Below are 23,813 nucleotides of genomic sequence, written 5' to 3'. Positions count from 1 at the left end.
TTTCATTTGTAAAAACCATTATTTTTCATTTCTCTGATCAATGTGTTCTAGATCATCTAGAAAAAATTAATAATTAAAAGATTTTTTTTGATTTGATCACCTGACCCCACCTTCCCCTCCCCCACTTAATAATTGGGTGAGAAAAGACAATTTTGACCCAAAATTTTTTTATTTTGTGCGTCCCGTCAAGTCGTAAAAAACTTCTTCTACTCAGAACGGAATGGAACGGGACGGAACAGAACGAGAACTGCACGTTTGAAAAAAAAGGAACAAGAACGGAACACTCCAGAATGAAAAGGAATGATTTCAAAAAAGTCGGAACGCGCCCAGCCCTAAGCTGACAACATATGACACATAACGTATAGCTCACAACATATGACACATAACTCACGAAACATAACACATAACTCACAAAACATAACACAATGATCACGAAATACAGCACATAGCTCACAACATATAACAAATAACTCACAACACATGACAAATAACACATAACTCAACATAACTCACAATACATAACACATAACTCACAACACATACCATCCATGACATAAAATTCATATCACAAACCAGATACAAATAACACAAAATGCAATGAAAGTTTTCTGTTTCATAATTTTGTTTCTAGTTAAAAGTGTTCTACTGTGATTTATTTATAGTATTTCTTGCGTTTAAGTTTTTGTTTATTCATCAATATCTTGCATTTTTTTATTCAAACTTTTTTTTAGTATTTTCACCAGATTTCACAGATTTTCACCAGTATTCACCAGTATTCACCAGAATTCACCAGTATTCACCAGAATTCACCAGTATTCACCAGTATTCACCAGTATTCACCAGTATTCACCAGTATTTAACTTTGAAAAACTTTTAACTGTATCTGAACAACTTTTTTAATCTTGCTCTCAATAAACTGATTTTTATCTTTATTTTTTACAAGTGAAGCTGCTCAAATAATAGATAAGAACAACTTACATGTATTTTACTAAAATTTATGTTATTTCTTTTTATTAATCTATCTATCTACCTATTTAATCAATCTATCTCTATGTCTATTTTTCTTCAACATATATCTTCTTATCTACGTATAAATCTTTCAATCTATCTTTCTATCTATCTTTATCTTCTATCTGTCCATTCAAAAGTAGAGCTGTTTGTTTTCGATTAAAACTTTTTAATACTTTGAGAGGCCGCACTTTGTTTGAATTAGCTTTCTAATATACATAGTTTAAAAGTTAACTTTTCCATATGGAAAATAGGATTTTATAATGCCGGTAACCATTACTTTTTTAATAAAGTAAATCCCAGATATATTAATACATAGACCGTCAAAAGTTTTTTGATAATTCTAAAGAAATTTATTTTTATTTTTATTTCATGTAAATTTATTGCCCTTGAATATGATTGCAATATACCAATATTAAACTTATTTTTCCGCGGTATTTGATATTAAATATGTAATAAGATATTATAAAAAAACTGGGATTTACTGTATCAAATTAAGCCTGCTTAATTTCAGCCGACATTTTTTCTGCTTACATCTTAAACTAAAAATTTTGTGGATTTTTCTGTTATCAATAATGGATTTTCAATAATAAGTATATTTTAATTTAGGAATGTGTTCACAAATTTTCCATGAATTCATGTGAGATAACACAGAAAAGGGCGGGGGCTTTTGAATAGATTTTGATAAGGGAATATAGACAAAGTTCTTAATTTTTCTATTTCTATATTTCTAAAACATTTTCTATCCAGGTGGTTCAAGAATACGAAAGAGCGGTTATATTCCGGCTTGGTCGTCTTCTATCAGGAGGATCTAAAGGACCAGGTAAACAGAATTAGATATTGGGGTGGTTGTCTTCTATCAGGAGGATCTAAAGGTCTAAAAAAACAGAAACACATATTTGGGTGGTCGTCTTCTTTCACTAGGAGCTAAGGGTGCAGGTAAACAAAAATATATATTGGGGTGGTCGTCTTCTTTCACTAGGATCTAAGGGAACCGGTAAACTCTAATATATATTGGGGTGGTCGTCTTCTTTCACTAGGATCTAAGGGTCCAGATAAACAGAAATATATATTGGAGTGGTCGTCTTCTATCAGAAGGATCTAAAGGTCTAAATAATCAGAAATACATATTTGGATGGTCGTCTTCTTTCACTAGGATCCAAGGGAACCGGTAAACTCTAATATATATTGGGGTGGGTGGTTGTCTTCTTTTCTGGAGACCTTAGGCCCTCAGAAATACTTGTTGGGCCCAACCAACCATCCATGTAATGATGTTTGCATATGGACTCAGATTTTACTTAAGAAGAATTGATTTGGAAGCTACTGATTTACTTTATAACAAGAATATACATAAGTTAACATATCTTCTTCCTATTCCACATTTCTATTGTTCACACTGCATCAATTTTTGATTGTTTTGAATACAGGTTGGAATTTAATTAAAAAAGAAATTTTGTGTAATAATTGAGACAAGATTTTGAAGGTCGAAACTTTTATGTTTTAAATTTAAGCGGTTATCTACAACACCTCAAATAAAAAAAAAATACTTGAAGCAAAAGCCCAATTTTTAAGCTTCTGAGATATCTAAAAGGAATAAAGTTATGTTATAGAAAATTCAATAGGAGATTCTTAACATTTATGTCGCAATTGAATTCTGTGTAAATATGCACTCTTTGTAATGCGATAATATTGTTTAAACAACATCACACTAGATCAGACTGCGTCTGGATCCTAGTGCTTAACATGCAAAACCAGTAATGATAAACTGTGTTGCGTCTAACCTATACATTGACATATAATATGAGATATAAGTTAGTTGATTGGGATACTCTGTTATAGTTACGACATTAGAGGTAGCTTTTGAGATCATACCTTTGTTTTGGTAGAGATTGTATGGCTGGTATCCGTATTGACATCGATAGCATTGATTTAAGCTAGTGTCCGTTTGACACCGATAGCTTACTTAAGTTGTGTGAGTAGTACTGTGCACAAATAGATTGGTTCAGATAATGAATCGGTGCTCGTTGAAAGGATAAGAGGTAATACCTGATTAGCTTGAAATAGAGCCTAAGTACTCGATTGATTATACGAGTTAGTAGTTGCCTGTGTGCATTCATATCCAGCCTGTTTTGATTACAAAGCTTGTTTAGAAGATAGACCTGGAAAGATACGGTCTCGAGAATAATTTATGGAGTAAGGCAATTTGCTACAGTTATATCCCAGAAGATACCATTGTTTATGCTTTTCTAAAAGGTCAGGGGTATGTATTTTTAAAAATTCTTCCACTTAATCCAAATTTTCACCTTTTTGAAACTTTGTACCTAATAATAAATCTATTTTCCAGTAAAAACTATTGGTATTCTCATATTTAGCGAATAATACCTAGATATAAGATAAAATTTGGGGACAAGAAACTAATTTTCAAGAGAGGGGGGGGGGGATTTTTCAAGAAATAAACTCTTCTGCTGAAAACATTATCAGTAGATTCAGTACAACAGTTTAAACCTCCTGAAAAATATATATTTATTACATTTAAAGTAATTCCCATTTATTTTTTTTTTGCAACCCAACTTTGTTACTGTATTTGATTCAGCATATATTGAGTGTGTAAAATTTTAATTTAGCACTTTTACAATAAAGAATTTGTAAAATTGTATGAAAAGCCTTCTGATTTCTTATCTAGTAGTTTCTTTTCTAACTACAAAGGTTCTTTTAGTGAATTTTGTAAACCAAACCTAGTTAATTTAATTGAAAGGCTGTGAAGCCCGGGGGAGTGGGTTCTATCAATCAATCAACTTCCTACTGACCTTTATAACCTCATTAAATATCCAAAACTTGTTAAATCCTTGAAAATGTGTCGTGTTAATAAATGAATCCTCAAGCTTTTTCTAGACAATAAAAGCTTTTTAGATTTTTTTTTAAATCTTAAAAATAATAGCAAAGAAATCAAAAAGCTATTTTGATATTGAAAATATCACCCATCGGCCTTTCTCCCCTCTACTTTCGCTTTCTTCATTACTTTCTTTTTTTTTCGATTTAGCTTAATTCTTTCTTTCCTATGTCTGTTCCAAGATTGAAATAAAATGTTGAATGCAAAATAATGGTGAAGCATGAACGAGTTTCTAAATCAAAATTTGAGGCAAATCGGTGAAGGAGTTTGTGAACCATGATCGGACACACAAGCAAAATGACAACCAGACAGACAAACAGAGATAGCTAAATTTATATATACTAGGCTTTTAGGGCACTTTGCGCCAATCATCTATTTCAATTGTGAACAGTTCAACAAAAACAAAACAAAAATTTCGCGAATTTTACTTTAAAAATCGTGAATTTTTATAATTTTCAAAATTCGAAGTTTCTCAGAAGCAAATGTATGAATTTTCGATCATCCATAAACCTTCCCTGGGGTCGCGCGAGGTCTTATAAAAAATTGGTTCCGATCGGTTCAGCCGCTTTGACGTTTATTGTATACAAACAAACAAACAAACAAATAAACAGCAAAAGCAACGTTTTTATATATATTAATAATCGAATAAGAAAATGAAGAAATGAATGATAAAATTCGAATGGACTGTTCGAATAAAATAATGAATATATGAAAAGGATCAATATAGAAATGATAAATAAATGAATGCACTAATAAAATAATGAATATGTGAAAAGGATCAATATAGAAGTAAATAAATAAGTGAATGTACNATATTTAACGAAATTCACTTATGCTTCTTATGAAAATATTTTGCTTAACTTTAATGATTTCACAACAACGAAAATATTTTAAGCTCCGTCGGAGGAGGACAATGGAATTTGCGGGCTGAAAATTTGGTTTGGCTGTCTCCGACAGGAGATTCCAGTAGAAGACGACATTTTATAGAGGTTTTAAGATTAATGGTTAACAATAGCATAAATAAGTGAATGTTATAAATAATGAATATATGAAAGAATGAATATGTATATACACAAATGTAAGTAAAAATGTATGGAATGACAAATTCAACTTAGTTTAATTTAATTTAAAATTTAAATATTTGGTTTTATTTTGATGAAATGCGGGAAATTAAAATGTTGAAATGTTCGAAACATGAAAGTTCAAGTTTTATTTTTTTGCTTTTAAGTTTAAATAAAGTTTAAGAGTTATTTTTCTATAAAAAGAATGTTTCGGAAATGATATATTTGATTTCATGTATTTACTTAGTATTTCTGGTATTACATTTATTAAACGTATTTTTAATTAACAAAAATGTATTATTAAATGACAAGGTTGTTGGAAAGGGAAATACTAAAAAATATCAATCCCAGCAAAAATGTTTGGAATTTTTTTTCATCCAAATAAAAAGTAGAACATACATTTGTTTCTAGTATTAATCAATACAATAGTTTAATAAAATATCGTTTAGTTATTTATGTTTTGTATTTTTGAGAATGAAACTTGATATATTCAATATGGATTTTTCATTCACCCTTAATCTAACTAAAGCTCAAAGTGTACTTTTGTGAATCAGACATTCCAGATTACTGGAATCCAACATGCTCAAAGCGATTAAGTTTATTAATTTTGAAGAGTAAATAATAAATATCTCATTTATACAGTTTATCAAATAAAATAGAGTTTTAGAATTTTGTTTTGGTTGAAATTCTCACAAAGTTTAAACTTCAAAGGTTCATGCTTTATTCAAAATTTAAATCAAATCCCTCCACCCTCCACCACCCTCTTCCCTTTCTCTATCTTCACTCCCCCCCTTTCTCTCAAAATATCCAGAACCCTTTCTTCCAATTCTATGTATTCGATTGTTTTATAATTAGATTCCCCCCCCCCCTTCCACACTTCTTACTCCCCGTATACAAATCCAGTACGGTCCCTTTAAACTTTCTGATGCTAAATTAGGTTAATTAAATTCCAACGTGGTGAAGCTAGAACTAGAATAAAGGAATACATTATCTTCTCTGCTCAAATATTCAATTTTAAAGGGACTGTTGGTGCAATTTTGGTCAGCTGTTTTGTATTTACATAAACTCTGCAATTTTCCGATAATTTGTATACAATTTTAGAGAAAAACTCACAAATTACTCTTGTTTACAGAGTACGCAATCGTACACTCTTACCGGTAATTTGGATACAATTTTAGAGATAAACTCACAGATTTCTCTTTCATAAAATAAGAAGATTTAAAGTGTACCGATGTGAATCGGGAATGGCCCTCTATAAATGCCAGGGTCACTTGAATTTACACCTACAGTCCATTTAAATACATATCTATACATACATAAAGCTGCAATATATGTATTTATACTTTTGTGTGATAAACATATTAACCAGGGAGTAAGGAATAGAAGGGAGATATAACTGACGCGGTTCGCCCTACCATATGATTATACATGCTTTGCAGACGGTACTTCATTTGAATAAGAAATATTTGTCCGATGTACAATTACCGCGTATACAATAACCTTTTCTGAATATTTCTTATACAAATGGAGTACCCTAATATGAACGTATAAGATTCCAATGTCACGTGCAGTTTACTTTAGTCTGACGTGACAATTTCATGCTTTGATAGAGACTAATATTAAACTTTTATAGAAATGTTTGATAAATTTCTACTTTTCCAACACACATAAAGCAAACACTGTTCTTAATTAAAAATAGATTGATAAAGTAACAAAAACTTTTACCACTGTTTGACCAACATTACTGAAATATGATTGTAGTAAATGCCGTACTCTTAAAACTTTGTCCCGAACTATATCAGTCCAGGTACAACACGTCCGCTATTAAAGTCAACCCAGACTACCACTTGGCGCAAACTCGTTGGCCAGCGGTGTCAATACGGACACTAGCTTTTAATCAAGCTCCAAATGCCACACAGGGACAGAAGCGTAGCTATCAAACAAGAAATAAATCAAGCTCTAAATGCCACACAAGGACACAAGCGTGGCTATCAAACAAGCTATTAATTGAGATCTAAATGTCCCAAGGGACACAGGTGTAGCTATCAAACAAGCTTTTAATCAATCTATACCATATACTGAGGTATGATCTCAACCCCTCTGTTTCAACAAGGACACAATTACTCTACACTGTAATCAAAGTGGAGTTCTTATTCTAACTGATGTATTGAGGTTTATATATTACAAGTTAAAGTTAATAGACGTAATTACAATTCCTATGTCATTATCTATATTACATTCAATTAAGACAATCATGTTAATTATTTACAATTTACATATTTATAAGATTAGCGAGGGTAGATATAAGGTAGTTAAGCTATCTCTACATATTTTTACAGCGTAGTTTAAGTAGAATGCACATATTTAAAGGATTAACATGAATAGATATAATCGTATTTAATCTAATCACAATGCATGTTTTAATCATATTATGTAGCTCATGTTAATATATCTAGGTATGTTTAGGTTAATAAATATGGGGATTGCTGTATTTGTTACAGATAGTTAATAATGTACAACGTACTGCAGGTTTACAGAATATCATGTGACCAGATATTTATTACAAAGTTTCCATGAAAAACTTTGTGCATTTTCATCTCAGAAGAAAAAAAATGTGTACATTTACTTTTTCGGTAAAGTGAACTTTCTGCTTAGCCACGGCCAATTTTCAATCAAAAACATCCAAAGCGCAGCGAGTCAACATTGATCTTGCAGGAACCCCTGTTGAAGTAAAATTCCCTTTTCTTTCCTGTAAAGCAGTTGTAAATAACAATTAATAAACTTTAGGCTTTTGATATCTTATCCTCTACCACTATATTTTCTCCGGCAGGGGCTAATTTATTTGATGTACTAGCCTTTGCCTTATAAAGTCTCTATGTGCAGTACTGTACAACTAGGACTTGTACCTCAAATAAACTTAAGTTGACATGTGCTACAAACTAATGAACACATTAAGAAATTATGAACATTTTGTTCTAGATATTTTACACAGCTTACACCCCTAACTAACTTGGTGGTTGTTTTCAAACAAAAATTTTGTAATTTAGAAATATTAGAAAACAAAATGTGAGATATAAATAACAAAATCTTGCAAGAGTAGAAGCTCAGTTTCTGCAATATTATATATCTTAATTCATACTCCACAGAAACTAATTTAACCAAAATGAGCCTAATATGAGAATATTAAATCTTACTTTCATGATCAATGGCAACTTCCCAAAAATTAGATTTGCCCTTCTGACGCGCAATGGGTGGAGCTTGGGTGGGTAAGGGGTCCGAGAGCTGCGGCTTGAACAGAATAGAGGCCGAGCGCTGCAGCAAGAAAACTTGGGAAATTGAAGACTTTTTGAAGTTGCGACTTGGGAAAATGCCTTTGAAAAGGACCTCACATCAAAGGATAGGGGTCTCCATGGAAAATGAATAGGTGTCTCCAATGAGAAAGTACAGGAGTCTTGAATTGAAAGGATTTGGAGGTCTCCAATGAAAAAGGAGTATTCAGTGAAAATGTAGAAAGGGTCTCCAATATTAAGTGCGTGAATCCAATTAGAGGATATGGTGCAAGGGAGGTCTCCTTAAACAGACGTAAAAAAATGGATAGTAAGTCTTCATTGAAAACGGATAGGGGTTCTCTAATGAAAATAAGCAAAGGTCACCAATAAAATAAGGTTTCATTGTGTGCTTAAATATTAAAGATGATCATCCCAGAATTATATCGGAAAACTCTAATTTTTTTAATATTTTACTATTTATGAATTTTCTAAAAATCCTATTTATATTTAAAAGTTTGATGAGTTGACAGAAGTAATCTTTATTTTAGCTTTGATATATTTCTACTCTATTGATATCATATAGATATATATTTATATATATATTATATTGATATTATATGTCAAATATTTAAATTTTGAATATCTATTTTCTATCAAAGCATCCGACATTTATTAGTTTTTATTCAGTTTGACAAAAGTTAAAACACTTTTTTGACTTTTAATCTAATTTCCCCTGCAAACATTTGTCGTTGTGCTGGTTTCCATGTTCAAATTAATTTATGAACAAATGAACAAAATGAACAAAATTAAGTTTTTGAACGCTTGAAAACTAAATGGGTCGCTCACGAACCATGAAACATCAAAAAGAAAAAAAGTCGAATGTACCCAGCTCTACAGGGATTCACGAGAATGTACCCAGCTCTACCGGGATTCACGAGAATGTACCCAGCTCTACCGGGATTCACGAGAATGTACCCAGCTCTACCGGGATTCACGAGAATGTACCCAGCTCTACCGGGATTCACGAGAATGTACCCAGCTCTACCGGGATTCACGAGAATGTACCCAGCTCTACCGGGATTCACGAGAATGTACCCAGCTCTACCGGGATTCACGAGAATGTACCCAGCTCTACCGGGATTCACGAGAATGTACCCAGCTCTACCGGGATTCACGAGAATGTACCCAGCTCTACCGGGATTCACGAGAATGTACCCAGCTCTACCGGGATTCACGAGAATGTACCCAGCTCTACCGGGATTCACGAGAATGTACCCAGCTCTACCGGGATTCACGAGAATGTACCCAGCTCTACCGGGATTCACGAGAATGTACCCAGCTCTACCGGGATTCACGAGAATGTACCCAGCTCTACCGGGATTCACGAGAATGTACCCAGCTCTACCGGGATTCACGAGAATGTACCCAGCTCTACCGGGATTCACGAGAATGTACCCAGCTCTACCGGGATTCACGAGAAAATCTGAAATTAAAAACTGACTTTTCGTGAAGTGTCGATAGTTTGGTGAAAGTTTTCTCAGCATTTTTTTTTAGGAATATTTTTTGTTCTTCCGTGCATAGAGTCTTATCAGAAAGTGGATTTAAGAACAATCACCCTTGGAGTACCACCACAGGAGGTAATAAAGGATAAATATATAGATAGATAGACAGATAGATAGATAGATAGATAGATAGATAGATAGATAGATAGATAAATAGATAGATAGATAGATAGATAGAGGAAAATCTAATCTAAGGTAGATTAATTGATTAAGAACTAAGGCCCCGGAACAACCTATTCTATAAATTTACTAACTTAATAGAAATATAAACTAGGGAAAGTTAGGTAAGTAAGGGAGAGGTTAAGGAATTAGAAGGGAAAGGTTAGGGAGGAAGGGGAAATGGTTAGGGAAGAAAGAGAGAGGTTTGGGAAGGAAAGAGGAGGATAGGAAAGAAAGATAGAGATTAGGGAAGAAAGGAAGAGTTTAGGGAAGGAAAGAAGAGATAAGGGAAGATAGGGAGAGGTTAGGGTAGAAAGGGAGAGGTTAGGATAGAAAGGGAGAGGTTAGGGTAGAAGGGGAGAGGTTAGGGTAGAAAGGGAGAGGTTAGGGTAGAAAGGGAGAGGTTAGGGTAGAAAGGGAGAGGTTAGGGTAGAGAGGGAGAGGTTAGGGTAGAGAGGGAGAGGTTAGGGAAGGAAAGAAAGAGAGAGATTAGGGAAGAATGGAAGAGTTTAGGGAAGAAAGGGAAGGGTAGAAAGAGAGAGGCTAGGTTGGAAAGGGAGAGGTTAGGGAAAAAGGAATGGAAAAAAACAAAATAAGAATTTTTTTTCTTTTTTACAAAAATAAATTTTAATTAAATAGTTTTTATTTAGAAATTTTTTTTTGCAAACATCATTGTTGTGGTTAATTTACTTTTTAAAATTGGTGATCACCCTCTTTAAATGATATATCCGATTTGAGGTTTTTATTTTTTAATAAGATTTATGATTCTGACAAAAATGTAGAAAAATAATTGAATTCAACTTTATCATATTGATATCTTTCTCATTATTACTCAAATAAAGGATGAAAAGGTACAAGTGGGAATCCGACATGCCACACTTTCAGCGGAGGATCAATTGAAATTATGCTTACAGTCCCTTTACTGCCTAAATTGTTAAGGTGCTGACCAAGGATTCTGTAACTGTATCTGTGGACGCTGTAGTGTACTACAGGGAGATTAATATTTAATAAATATCACAAGGATACATACCAGCCCGCCTAGTGTACCCAGTAATAGGATACCAGCCCGCCTAGTGTACCCAGTACTAGGATACCAGCCCGCCTAGTGTACCCAGTACAAGGATACTTGTTTTGTCTATACAATACCAATTTATCCAAAAGCTTGAGTGTACAATGTTGATGGCAACTTAGTCTTAGTCTTAATTTACCGAACTTTTTCAATCGCGGGCTCTCTAAGTACNAGAGTATCAAATGCAACAGTATCTGTAGCAAATGTTGAGAATGCTCATCATTCGACTAGGTAAGTTACTTTTTACATCTTTTTCTTTATCTTAAAGGGACTGTACGCATAATTTCAAGTGAACCACTGTGCAAAGATGGCAATGCCTGATTTACAATTCAGTGCGCTTTGTCTAATCAAGTATAAATAAAATTTATTTAAGCTGTGGTTTCTCTGCAAAATTTACTTGCGTATTTCCTGCTTATTAGAAAAAATGAAGAAATTCACAGAAACTAACAATTTCCGAGTCAGAAAATATGGCGTTAGCTTAAACATTTTTGATCAGATTAAGGTTCTCATTAATGTTTTAGTAGTACAGTTGTAAATCTTGAATTGTTATCTTTGCATGTAGGGTAGTGTTTCTAGCGAAAAAGGAAAATCGTTTCGCGAAAATTTTGCATTTTTTGCGAAGAATGTTTTTTTGCCAAAACTTTCGCATTTTTTGCATTTCGTTCGCTCGCGAAAAATGTGAATTTTTTCGCTTTTTTCGCGAAAACAAGTTCCGCAAAATGTATTTTCGGGAAATTTCGCATTTTTTCGTTTTTATTTTATCGAAAAAATATCTCACATTGAACCAAAAGCATCTCAATCTGTAAAATTCAGGAATGGGTACTGCTCTACTAAATTCATACCGGCCCAGCCCTATCCAGCTTATACTGTTCTCCATATTTTCATACAGGGTTACCCACAAAGGTTAAGACTTCAGAGACGACTGTGCAGAATATATAATCTGTTTCCTTATATTTCTGATTTCCTTCAACTTTTTTTTTTTTTTTTGCCTATTCATTGATTAAGCCGAAAGAAGATTATTCAAACCTCGGAATCGTCAAATTTAAAAAGTTTCAGATCGTCTTTATAGTCTCATCTTTTGTGGGTGACCCTGTACAGGGTACTTCATTAAAAAGTTTTTGCCGCATCTGCCTATATGTGTAGGTCGTCTTCTTATTGGACTTTTAGGAAAACTCAAAAGCCTTTCACACAAAATAAACCATAGAAATTAGCAAAAAGAATTTCGAGGTTTTGCCACAAACTCAAATGTTCTAATCCCTGTATCTTTGCAACCTGAAAGAATAATCTTTGATATTTAAAATATCTAAGGTCTACGATGGTTGCAAATATATTGGGATTTCTAATCCAAGTATGTGGCAAAGACTCAATTCCTTTACTTAAAATATTTTTCAAGAAAAAATGAAAACTTTTTTTATTAAGTTCAGTTAAAATCGGGAATGTTTTAGAACTTAAAAACAATTTCTCATCAAAACAAATCCTAAATCCAATTTCGAATCCAATTATTAGATCTTTATAATCAACCCCATTCAGATAATTTTCTTTCTAAGGGTGGATATCTTTTTTATGGAAAGGGAGGGGATAAGAAATTAAACGAAGTAGATGAATTGAATCAGAGATTGGAACTTTTGAATGGACATTGATAATCTGTATTGCTTAATCTCGATATTTAATGTGGGCAGTAAGACCATCACGGGCCGGATTTCAACAAGGAATTGAATTTGTTCCGTAGATTAGATGGGGATCCACATATTTACAATATAATAGGTCTGAATTCAGAATTCTAATAAAAAACCTGTTTTTTAGCTCTGAAATATTAAATCTTAAATTTGCAACCCATATGATTTCTCCTTATTTTTAAAACGCTTTGTAAAAATTTGTAGGAAATTGGGCAAAATAATTATTTTTGAAATTTTGAAAATATTAACCCCTGCATGGTCTTCTTTATAAAGAAGCTTAATTTAAATTTATGAAAGGTTGTGTTTTCTATTCAGCAAATACAAAATCCTCTCTCCAGACTCGGATAATATTTGAGGAAAAAGCTGGCTTGAAAATAAAAGGGAGTGTTCGTGAAAAATGAAATGGGTATAGAGGCTGACCTTAAATTCAAGTATAGCGGCATTCGTCGCACAGGGGCGGGTCTAGGCTCATTGGAATCTTGTTTCATTTCCGATTTTAAGCAGCAGATAAAGTTGTTCATTATACTCACATATGTACAGTTAAATAGTCTTGTAAATCACATAAATCATCATATTCTAGTGAAATTAATGTGGACAAGGGACTATTAAGCAGCTAGATACAGTTGTTCATTATACTCACATATGTACAGTTAAATAGTGTTGTACATCATATAAATCATCATATTCTAGTGAAATTAATGTGGACAAGGGACTTTTAAGCAGCTTTAGAAAAATGTACTGTAAAAATACACCCTATATAAACGGTGAAACAGGACATGTACACCAGACAAAACATCCCCTTCTAGAGATTAATGTGACTTCAGGGCCGAGAGGTAGTGCAGATTACAGTATGGTACGGTATATGTAGTTCAGATTACAGTATGGTACGGAATATGTAGTGCAGATTACAGTATGGTACGGTATATGTAGTGCAGATTACAGTATGGTACGGTATATGAAGGCAGATTACAGTATAGTACGGTATATGTAGTGCAGATTACAGTATGGTACGGTATATGTAGGCAGATTACAGTATGGTACGGTATATGTAGGCAGATTACAGTATGGTACGGTATATGTAGTGCAGATTACAGTATGGTACGGTATATGTAGTGAAGATTACAGTATGGTACGGTATATGTAGTGCAGATTACATTTACAGTACATGGTATGGAATTGTAAATTATGATATATGATACGATACCAATTACGGCATATGTAAAGTACCGTAATCATTGCAACACATTAAATCATGCACTGTTCCGTTTTAGATTATATTGTCTGTGTACTGTACAGCTTTATATTGTCTGTGTACTGTACAGCTTTATATTGTCTGTGTACTGTACAGCTTTATGTTGTCTGTGTACTGAACAGCTTTATATTGTCTGTACTGTACAGCTTTATCTTGACTGTGTACTGTACAGCTTTATATTGTCTGTGTACTGTACAGCTTTATATTGTCTTTACTGTACAGCTTTATATTGTCTGTACTGTACAGCTTTTTCTTGTCTGTGTACTGTACAGCTTTATATTGTCTGTGTACTGTACAGCTTTATATTTTCTGTGTACTGTACAGCTTTATATTGTCTGTGTACTGTACAGCTTTATATTGTCTGTGTACTGTACAACTTGCTCTAGTAGGTTCAAAGTCGGCACTGTACATGAAATGAACTTGAGTTTCCTGTACCTTAAACACTGTAGTCAAGATTTATTAAGTTTGACTATTGCAGTTTAGTTTAAGAAGGGAAGCAAGCTAAATTATGTTTGATCTCAACTTCTATAACTAGAGTTGGGAATCATTTTAATACTCCCTGTCATCCTTCCATTAAATATGTTCTATTTTCTTTAATTTTTCCCACCAGTGGATGGCTCTGTGTATAACCAAGTTTTATCTTTATATTATTGTTTAGTGTACACATTGTAAAAAGGTAAGCATGTACCATGAAGTCGAATTATTCCAGCTGCAGCTGGGCCGGTACAAATTTGGTAGAGCAAACGTCAAAAACGTTTGTGTAGAATTTCATTAATTTTCTACACTTAATCTTGATGTACAATGTGGGCACTTTTAAATTTAAGGATCAATTATTAATTTCACAATTTCTTCTTCCCTGGACCCTGATTGCTTAACCTTTAAAGGGACTGTAGGCGTAATTTCAAATGACCATTCTTGCAAAGACGGACATCCGGATTCAAAACAATATCCTTTAAATCTTTGACGGATAAATGAGGACAGAGAAATTAGTGTGTATATCTCTTAAAATCTATGTAAAAGCCGTACACTAGTGTGAACTCAACATGGATGACGTCACATTTCTTCCCGGAAACCCTATGTCCAACATAGTTTTCAAATAATATATATATATATGAGCAATGAATGTAAGGCAAGGAAAGTCAATTGCTGTTTTGTATACTTTGTGTACATATTGAAACCAGTTCTATTTGGGGGATTTTATAAACAATAATAGATGCATCAGTGTTCGTTCAGTATTCGAGGAGGGGGGTTCAATGGAGAATTTACTTCTCCTTAGTACTGTCTGTGAAAACATTTATTTGGAGGGTAAGTGATTAAAAAAAATTACCAATCGTCCAATCTTTTAAATTTTCATGCTCATCATCTAAATCTTTGATTTTTCTGTGCAAATTCAAGTTTTCTCCTCCGTTTAATTGTAAAATTTTCTTTGGTTTTGGGGTAAATATGAATATTCTTATCAATACTAATATTCAATCCTTGGCTTATCAAAGATTTAAAGGTACCATTGTGAATTGGAGATGCCTCTCTTTAAATGGAAGTTCACTTGAAATAACGCTAACCGTCCCTTTATTCAGTCTGCTGGCACAGACAACACTAAGGAATATAATAACGCTAACAGTCCTTTTATTCAGACTGCTGGCACAGACAACACTAAGGAATATAATAACGCTAACAGTCCCTTTATTCAGACTGCTGGCACAGACAACACTAAGGAATATAATAACGCTAACAGTCCCTTTATTCAGACTACTGGCACAGACAACACTAAGGAATATAAAAACACTAACAGTCCCTTTATTCAGACTACTGGCACAGACAACACTAAGGAATATAATAACACTAACAGTCCCTTTATTCAGACTACTAGCATAAGGAATATAATAACACTAACAGTCCCTTTATTCAGACTACTGGCACAGACAACACTAAGGAATATTCTGGGAACTAAAAACCTTCATGAAATTCTCAGCGATAGGAACTCATCATTAATCAATCAATCAACCAATTAAACAAATAATAAATAAATCAACCAATCAATCAAATAAACAAATAATAAATAAATCAACCAATTTATTAACCAAATAATAAATAAATCAACCAATTAATTAACAAAATAAAAAATAAATCAACCAATCAATTAACCAAATTTTAAATAAATCAATCAATCAATTAACCAAATAATAAATAAATCATTAAATCAATTAACCAAATAATAAATAAATCAACCAATCAATTAACCAATTAATAAATAAATCATTAAATCAATTAACCAAATAATAAATAAATCAACCAATCAATTAAACAAATAATAAATAAATCAACCAATCAATTAAACAAATAATAAATAAATCAACCAATGAATTAACCAAATAATAAATAAATTAATCAACCAATTAACCAAATAATAAATAAATCAACCAATCAAATAACCAATCAAATAATTAATCAAGCAATCAAATAATTAATCAAGCAATTATCAATTTATTCACCAATCAATCAATCAATTAATCAATTAATTGACCAATCAATCAATCAATTAACCAATTATGCAATCAATCAACTAATTAATCAATTAATCAATTACAAAAAAAGCAATCAATTGACCAATTGATCAATCAACTTATCAATCAAGCAATCAACCATTCATTCAATAAATTAACAAATTAATCAATAATTTAACCCATTAATCAATCAATCAATTATTCAATTTACCAATTAACAAATCAATCAATCAATTGACCAAAATTACAATAATGTAACCAATTAATCAATTAATTGACCAATAACCAATCAATTAACCAATTAATTATTTAATTAATTAATATAATAATATTTCAATCAATCAATCAAAAATATTATTTAATAAGGAAATTATATGGTAAATCAATTAAGGTGATACTTTTATCCATTATCCATGTGGAATCATTTAATGGCGTAAACATGTATCTAGAATTGACTTTGAATTGAATTTTAACATTTTTGTATAATTGCGAACATATTCTTTGACTATAAAGAATAAGATATTTAATAACAGCCTTGGCCAGCTTAAAATGTTTAAATTTAAAATATAAAACTCTGGAATTTTTCACTTTGAAGAGTACAGATTTATTTTAATGATGAAACTTTTAGAGAGAGTATATCTGGTTCTATGCAGGTACAAATTATTTAAAAAAATTATGAAAATTTATTCTCATAATTGATATGAAAAATTGATCCAAAATAATTGATTAAAAAAATTGACCTAAAAATTAATTATATAAAAGTATTTATTTTTTGCATTAAAGGCAGCACTTGATGAAGCCACTGAACCTTGGGGGATTAAAGTAGAACGGGTCGAAATGTAAGTTGCAACTGTTAATGTTTTTATTTTTCACCAAACTGTAGTACTGTAGTAGTTTTTAAGGTGCCCTAACTGTAGAACATTTCAATTTTTTTCCAAAACTGTAGAGAACGTTTTAAATAGTTGCCCTAACTGTTAATGTTTTATTTTCCCACCCAAACTAGTTTTCTAATTTGCCCTAATTGTAATTGTTTTAATTCATACCAAAACTAGTACTTTTTTAAGTTTCTCTAACTGTTGCTGATTTTTGTTTTTTATCAAAACTGTAGCAGTTTTTTAAAATACCCTAACTGTTATTGTTTTTATTATTTTCAAAAGTGTAATAATTATTTGAGTCCCCCTAACTGTAAAACGGTATAATTATTTTCCAAAACTGTATTTTTATTTGAGTTGCCCTAACTGTAGCCTTTATGTAGTTGTTTATAAATTAAATTATTTATTTGTATTTAATGTATCATAGAAAAATAGTTTCTTGCAATATTTTTGCGGATTTCGAGGGTTTAAAATAGCAAAGACGACTATTTCTGATTTTTTTGGATTTTTATCTGTTGCGGTTTTTTCTTCTAACTAAATGTTGTAGGAAGCATGACTTGTAGAATTATAGATTTGTTGACACACATAAAACCATCAAACTTTTACTTATTTTTAGCAATGTTTATGTTTCAGGTTTGTTGCATATTTGTATTGATAATATTTTGCGGATTTTTTGTTGCCACACACTTAAATTTTCTAATTCATATATCTTTGTAACCGTTTGGCGCAAACCTTAAAAATGTTAAATTAAGATTATTTGATCTAAAAGAATTTATGGATTAGAACACCAGAGTTCGTGACAAAAACTCAAATCCGTTAGTCTTGTTTAAATCAACGTTGATTTCGGTTTGTACTCGCACATGTTTCTCCTATGTTATACTTTTTATTACTAATTTATCTTTTTATTCTAAACTATGTCAGAGAAGAAGAAAAGACAAATTATGTTACTATTAATTACTAAAAACCATTTATAAAATTAAGAAAGCTTTAGAATTTTATTATATTTTTATTATTGGAAATTCTATCTTAAAAGTACTTTACGGGAAGGTTCAAGCAATAAGAATAAAACACATTTTGTAAAAATTGTTGTAAATAAAATAAATAAAATAAAACATTCAATTTGTATAATAGTTTTCAGTTCCCAGTAGGGTTCCCATGGATTTTATTGTTTTTGATCATAGAGGGTAAATTTCAATAGAGTTTTTGTTTTTTGCCATAGAGGGTAATTAAACAGAGTTTTTGTTTTGATCATCGAGGCTAAATTTAAAGAGAATTTTTTTAATTAAAGAGGTTTTTGATCAAAGATCAAATTAAACAGAGTTTTTGTTTTTTATCATAGAGGGTAAGTTCAGAAACAGTTTTTGTTTTTGATTACAGAGGGTAAATTTAAACAGGGTTTTTGTTTTTGATCATAGAGGGTAAATTTAAACAGAGTTATGATTTACAGAGTTATTATTTACAATCAAGGTAAATTTAAACAGAGTTATTATTTACAATCATAGAGGGTAAATTTAAACAGAGTTATTATTTACAATCATAGAGGGTAAATTTAAACAGAGTTATTATTTACAATCATAGAGGGTAAATTTAAACAGAGTTATTATTTACAATCAAAGTGGGTAAATTTAAACAGAGTTATTATTTACAATCATAGAGAGTAAATTTTGTTTATAGAGGATAAATATCCAAAGAGCTCTTGTCCTATAGAGTTAATGTTATCTGACACAAATCTCTGTAAAACATGGAAGAAGCTTTGTTTTCTGGTTACCAATGCTGTCCCTCCACTGTGGGATAGATACAAACTTTTTTTCTTGTAATATTAAATGTTTAATATTAAATTTTTTAGTTATAACGTACACATTTTATATTTTAATATAAAAAGCTAAAACAATTGTAATTTAATTTTAAGCTACCTATTTTCAAGAATTTAACATTAAAACATAAAATTTTCTATTTTTCCATAAAAAAGTTTCTAAAACATAGTTTATGAAAAGATCAACAGTTTTCTCAAGTTTTCTAAAAAATAGAAGAATAAAGAAGAAAAGAATATTAAAATAAAAGTTTTAAACAGAATTGCTTAAACAGCTTTTTATATTGTTTCTAGAAAAGACGTGAGACTTCCAGTTCAGCTGCAACGAGCTATGGCAGCTGAAGCTGAAGCAGCTAGAGAAGCTAGAGCTAAGGTAAGCTGGGTTCTGTTAATACACTTCTTTAAATGGGATTAGATTATGCAAGAGCCACAACAATTAGCAAGTGGATCAATAGTTTGAAATAACTTCCTAAAGTTTTATTTATTTATTTTCTCTACGATGTTTAATGAACAAATCTTTCCACTCAACTATATTTCCGAGCCTGGTCAACCTTTCCAGTCCCATTTTGTACTGTATCGCCCGGACATTGGGTAAATTAAGCAGACACTCAATAGGACTAGCCGGTGTAACTAGGTTGACACGGTCAGACTTTTGGTTGAATTTACTTTTACGAAAGGGTCAGAGCCTCAGAGGTGCGTGTTATTAGTTTGTTTGATTTTCTGTCTGATCATAAACACATTCGCCGATATAACTCAAATATAAACACATTCGCCGATATAACTCAAATTTTGAAAAGAAAACTTGGTAGAGCCAATGAAATAATTTGAGCTTAGCTTTAAAGTTATAAATTGAGTGGGTTGACTTTTAGAGCAAAAACATACAAAATTACCGCTTTTGTGAATGTAAATTTAACCAGATGCCATCTAAAGTCAGACTATTGGCATTGTTATTGTAAACCAAAATTTTTGTTGGGAAGAAAGGAATTTTTAGTGAACGAAGATGTTGTTCAGATAAAATAGCAAAAAAACGAGCCTTTATTTTACTTCACAATCTTTCAGTGAGAAAACAGACGAAATTAAAGGAAAATTAACAATACTTTTGAGAACGAACAAAATTTTTTTTTTAATGATTGAAAAAAACGAACAGAAACTGTCGTTCATTAACAATGAACAAACTAAATGAAACAAATTCAAACGCGCCCATCTTTACTGTTCGGGAAACCTCAAGATACCTTTTATCTATCGATTCACAATAGTCCCCTTAACTAAATAAATCCAAATATTACATTGTAGAAAACCTGCAATTGAAGATAATCAAATTTCAGATAAAAAACAAGGATCTTGCTCAGACAGATGTTTAAAGGTTACTGTTGTGAATCGTCCCTATCTGTATCATCTGCAGTCCCTTCAACCCTAACCAGTCATAATTCTATTTTCAATAAAATAAAATGTGAAATATGGTGCAGAATTTTATTTTCTTTCTTAGAGTTCTTGCATTGAATAAAGGCAAGGATGAAAAAAGAAAAGAAATTTATTCAATTTTTCATATAATTTACCTTAGGGCTGGGCACACTAGGACTTTTTTCAACCCATTCATTTAAGTTTTGCTAAATTAATGAATCGCACACGGCACACCATATCCATGAGCCGTTCATTTGAAACTAATAACTGAATTCTCTATTCTTTTTCTTCATTAAAGAGGCTGTCTGTGTAATTTTAAGGGGCTCTGCATGCAAAGATGGCAATGCCCGATGTACAACATTACCCTTGACAACATAATTTCCTGACTGAAAAAGTGTTTCTCAGACTTCTCAATCACTTTATCACTTTACCAGAGAAACCGCAAATAAAAATAAACAGTTTGAAGAATTTATTAAAAAACTGTAAAATAAACAGGATTTCGTTTTTTATTGAAATCTTTAAACACTGCTTTTTTTACGAAGAACGTTGCACAGTCCTAGTTTCCCTTCAGGGATGCAAATCAGAGAAGTCTGACCACCATATTCTTTCACAGTATTCATTTTATGCAAAAACACTTAGAACACATTTCTCAATTTTAAGTGGAATTTTCCAATATTTAATAACAGACTATTTTTAAATATTTGATATTTCTTTTTCAAAAAGAACTTTTCTAGATATTCAAAATCTTTTAAAGGGAGTGACCGGTTAGACATGGTAGTTGAGCTAAGAGTGCCGCATTATATGAAGAGAAACATTTTAAGATTTTCCCTAGAGCGACTTTCCAAGTGACAATTTCCCAAGTGGCAACTTCCCAAATGTTCAAGTGCTGCGGCCAGAATATATACTAGGGAAGTTGCCTCTTGGAAAATACACTAGGCAATTTTCTGCTTGAGAAATAGCCATTGGGAAAATTGTCGTCATTGATTAACATAAAAAACAGATTCTCGAATTTCTTGAATTCCTAAATATACAACCTGAGAAATATATATTTATATATTTCTTGGTTTGTACTGTTTACAACCATATGTATATGCATCTGTCCTGCTAACGTTTGAAATAGTAGAATCCTGAAAAGAATATTAAACATACTTTTCTTGAGCCTAGGGAATTTTAAATATATTCTTAAACCCTTGTAAAATGTATATTTTAAGAACTATGCAGCATCTTTAGTTAAAAAGGTGTCTGAACAGGATTTTACATGCATCATACAAATGTGTTTGTTCCTGTAAACTATTAATATGTTTTCACTGTACATTTTTTCTCATTGCGGTTTAAAATTTACAATTTATAGTTGATTTTTAACCTATGCAATGTACCATATTTTTCTTTAACATGTTTGACAGTATATAGGCCATTTTCTGCTGTACTCTGGTGTACATAAAAAGATGTCATTGTTGTACATATAAAGTTAATTGTTTAATGTGTTTGTCAAATAATTTTTAACTGATTTGAAAATGACAGAACTAAAGTCGTCATTGTATTGTTTTCTGAGACCCTATCAAATATTTCTTTGATTAGAAAAACTTTTGAAATTTTCAAAAAGTCATATTTCATATTTCAAGGATATAATTTCTAACAGTGTATGTTTCTAGACGCTAAATTCTATCAGTGCGGAGCATAATTCAACTGTTATCTTCCCGCTTCCTATAGATATCCTACAGAAGCTTATCAGACATTGATTAAGGTTCAAACTTTTACAAACATCAAAACAAATTTATTCTGCTAATTTGACTTTTATTCAGACTTTTTTCACTTTAAACTAATTGAGTACATATTACTATATTTGCATGAACTATTTAAATGTTTTTTTTTTGTCATAGTTTAAAAATAACCTTAGGACTTTGAAATTAATGCATGAAATCTTCTGTGAATTGAATCTTTGTCATAAACTAAAATTTTCTAATCCCTTTATCTTTGCAACCTTGTGGTGTTAAATTTTTCAATTTTAGATTATTCGATCTGCAGAATTCAAAGTTTGAAATTTCTACATCATTTGGTTGCAAAGATTTGAGGATTAGAAAATTCGAGTTTGTGACTCAATTCCTTTGGTTTAATGAATATTAGAACTTTTGAGATATGTAAAAAGCATAATTTAATGAAACATTTTGTATTTTGCATGGCTTAATAACGGCTTATACTAAGTGCTCAAACTTCTTCACTTTTTAAACTTCATTGTTTGTTATAATCTTTGTTTTATAAAATCAAAATAACTTTTTTATTGATTAAGCTACAGATCTAAAACTATGTATTTAAAAGTCCTTGAAAAATTGATGTAAGTAAAATATTGGTCAAAAGTTTTCTACATTTTCCTGACATATATATTTTTAAATATTTTTTAAAACCTACCTAGCACCCTAACCAATAAAGGTAGAAATCAATTATATAATGAGCTGGCCTGGAAATATTAGACAAAAATATCCAAATCAGGATTAACCCTTATAATACTAATACAATTAATACCTGCATGAGTTTATTTTTCAACAAACACCATGTTTAGTTTATAGTTTAATTACAACTTGATTGATTGATTTATCATTCAATCAAGTTTATTAAAGATCCTGTAAACAATATTCTCAGTGAACCCCCAATTTAAATTTAAATCCATTAAAACCTTTATATAATTATCAATAAAGAAGATAACGCTGGACATGTGTTAAATTTTGACAATTTTGTTTCTAATCGTCTCTACTGCATAAATCCGTAAACCAAGAAAGGAAATTATTGTGAATAAAATGGATATCTAATGTATGCTATATCAGAAGACGGTTAAATGTAACCATTGTAAATCTGACATGCCACTCTATAAATGGAGGGTTACTTAAAATGTTGTCTATAGTCTCTTCTATAAATTTGGCTTGTCTGTTTGTTTGTCTGTCTGTTTGTATCCAATAAACGTCAAAACGGCAAAACCGATCGGGCCCATATAGTCTCTATAGTCTATAGTCTCTTTATATAAATAAAATATATTATATTTAAATAAATTATATTATATGTTTAGACCCTGAACAATATCAGTGCTGAGAAGAACTCTACCATCATATTCCCTCTTCCAATAGATATGATTTCACATTTAATTCTATCCTAGACATCTTGGTTATACAGTGAGAACCAGAAAACAGGGGAATATATGATTTCACATTTAATGCTATCCTAGACATCTTGGTTATACAGTGAGAACCAGAAAACAGGGGAATATATGATTTCACATTTAATGCTATCCTAG

At 31.4% G+C, this 23,813-nt stretch overlaps 1 protein-coding gene across 1 annotated transcript; it reads left to right on the top strand.

The window, feature by feature from the left end:
- Window positions 1–1,752: 1,752 nt before the first annotated feature.
- LOC111717958 (band 7 protein AGAP004871) lies at window positions 1,753–20,490 on the top strand (the record flags this gene model as incomplete). The annotated part of the gene is made up of 9 exons (XM_023493425.1): window positions 1,753–1,831; window positions 9,783–9,865; window positions 10,889–10,941; window positions 11,193–11,249; window positions 15,853–15,921; window positions 17,076–17,100; window positions 17,231–17,286; window positions 19,424–19,502; window positions 20,455–20,490. Coding segments are annotated over 9 exons (537 nt in total), but the record flags the coding sequence as incomplete, so codon positions are not given.
- Window positions 20,491–23,813: the final 3,323 nt, after the last annotated feature.

The sequence above is a fragment of the Eurytemora carolleeae genome, unplaced genomic scaffold (genome assembly GCF_000591075.1).
Source record: "Eurytemora carolleeae unplaced genomic scaffold, Eaff_2.0 scaffold1402, whole genome shotgun sequence".
NCBI classification, from domain to species: Eukaryota; Metazoa; Arthropoda; class Copepoda; order Calanoida; family Temoridae; genus Eurytemora; species Eurytemora carolleeae.
Note: the sequence above shows the minus strand (reverse complement) of the source record. Positions and strands in the feature narration are given on the sequence as shown.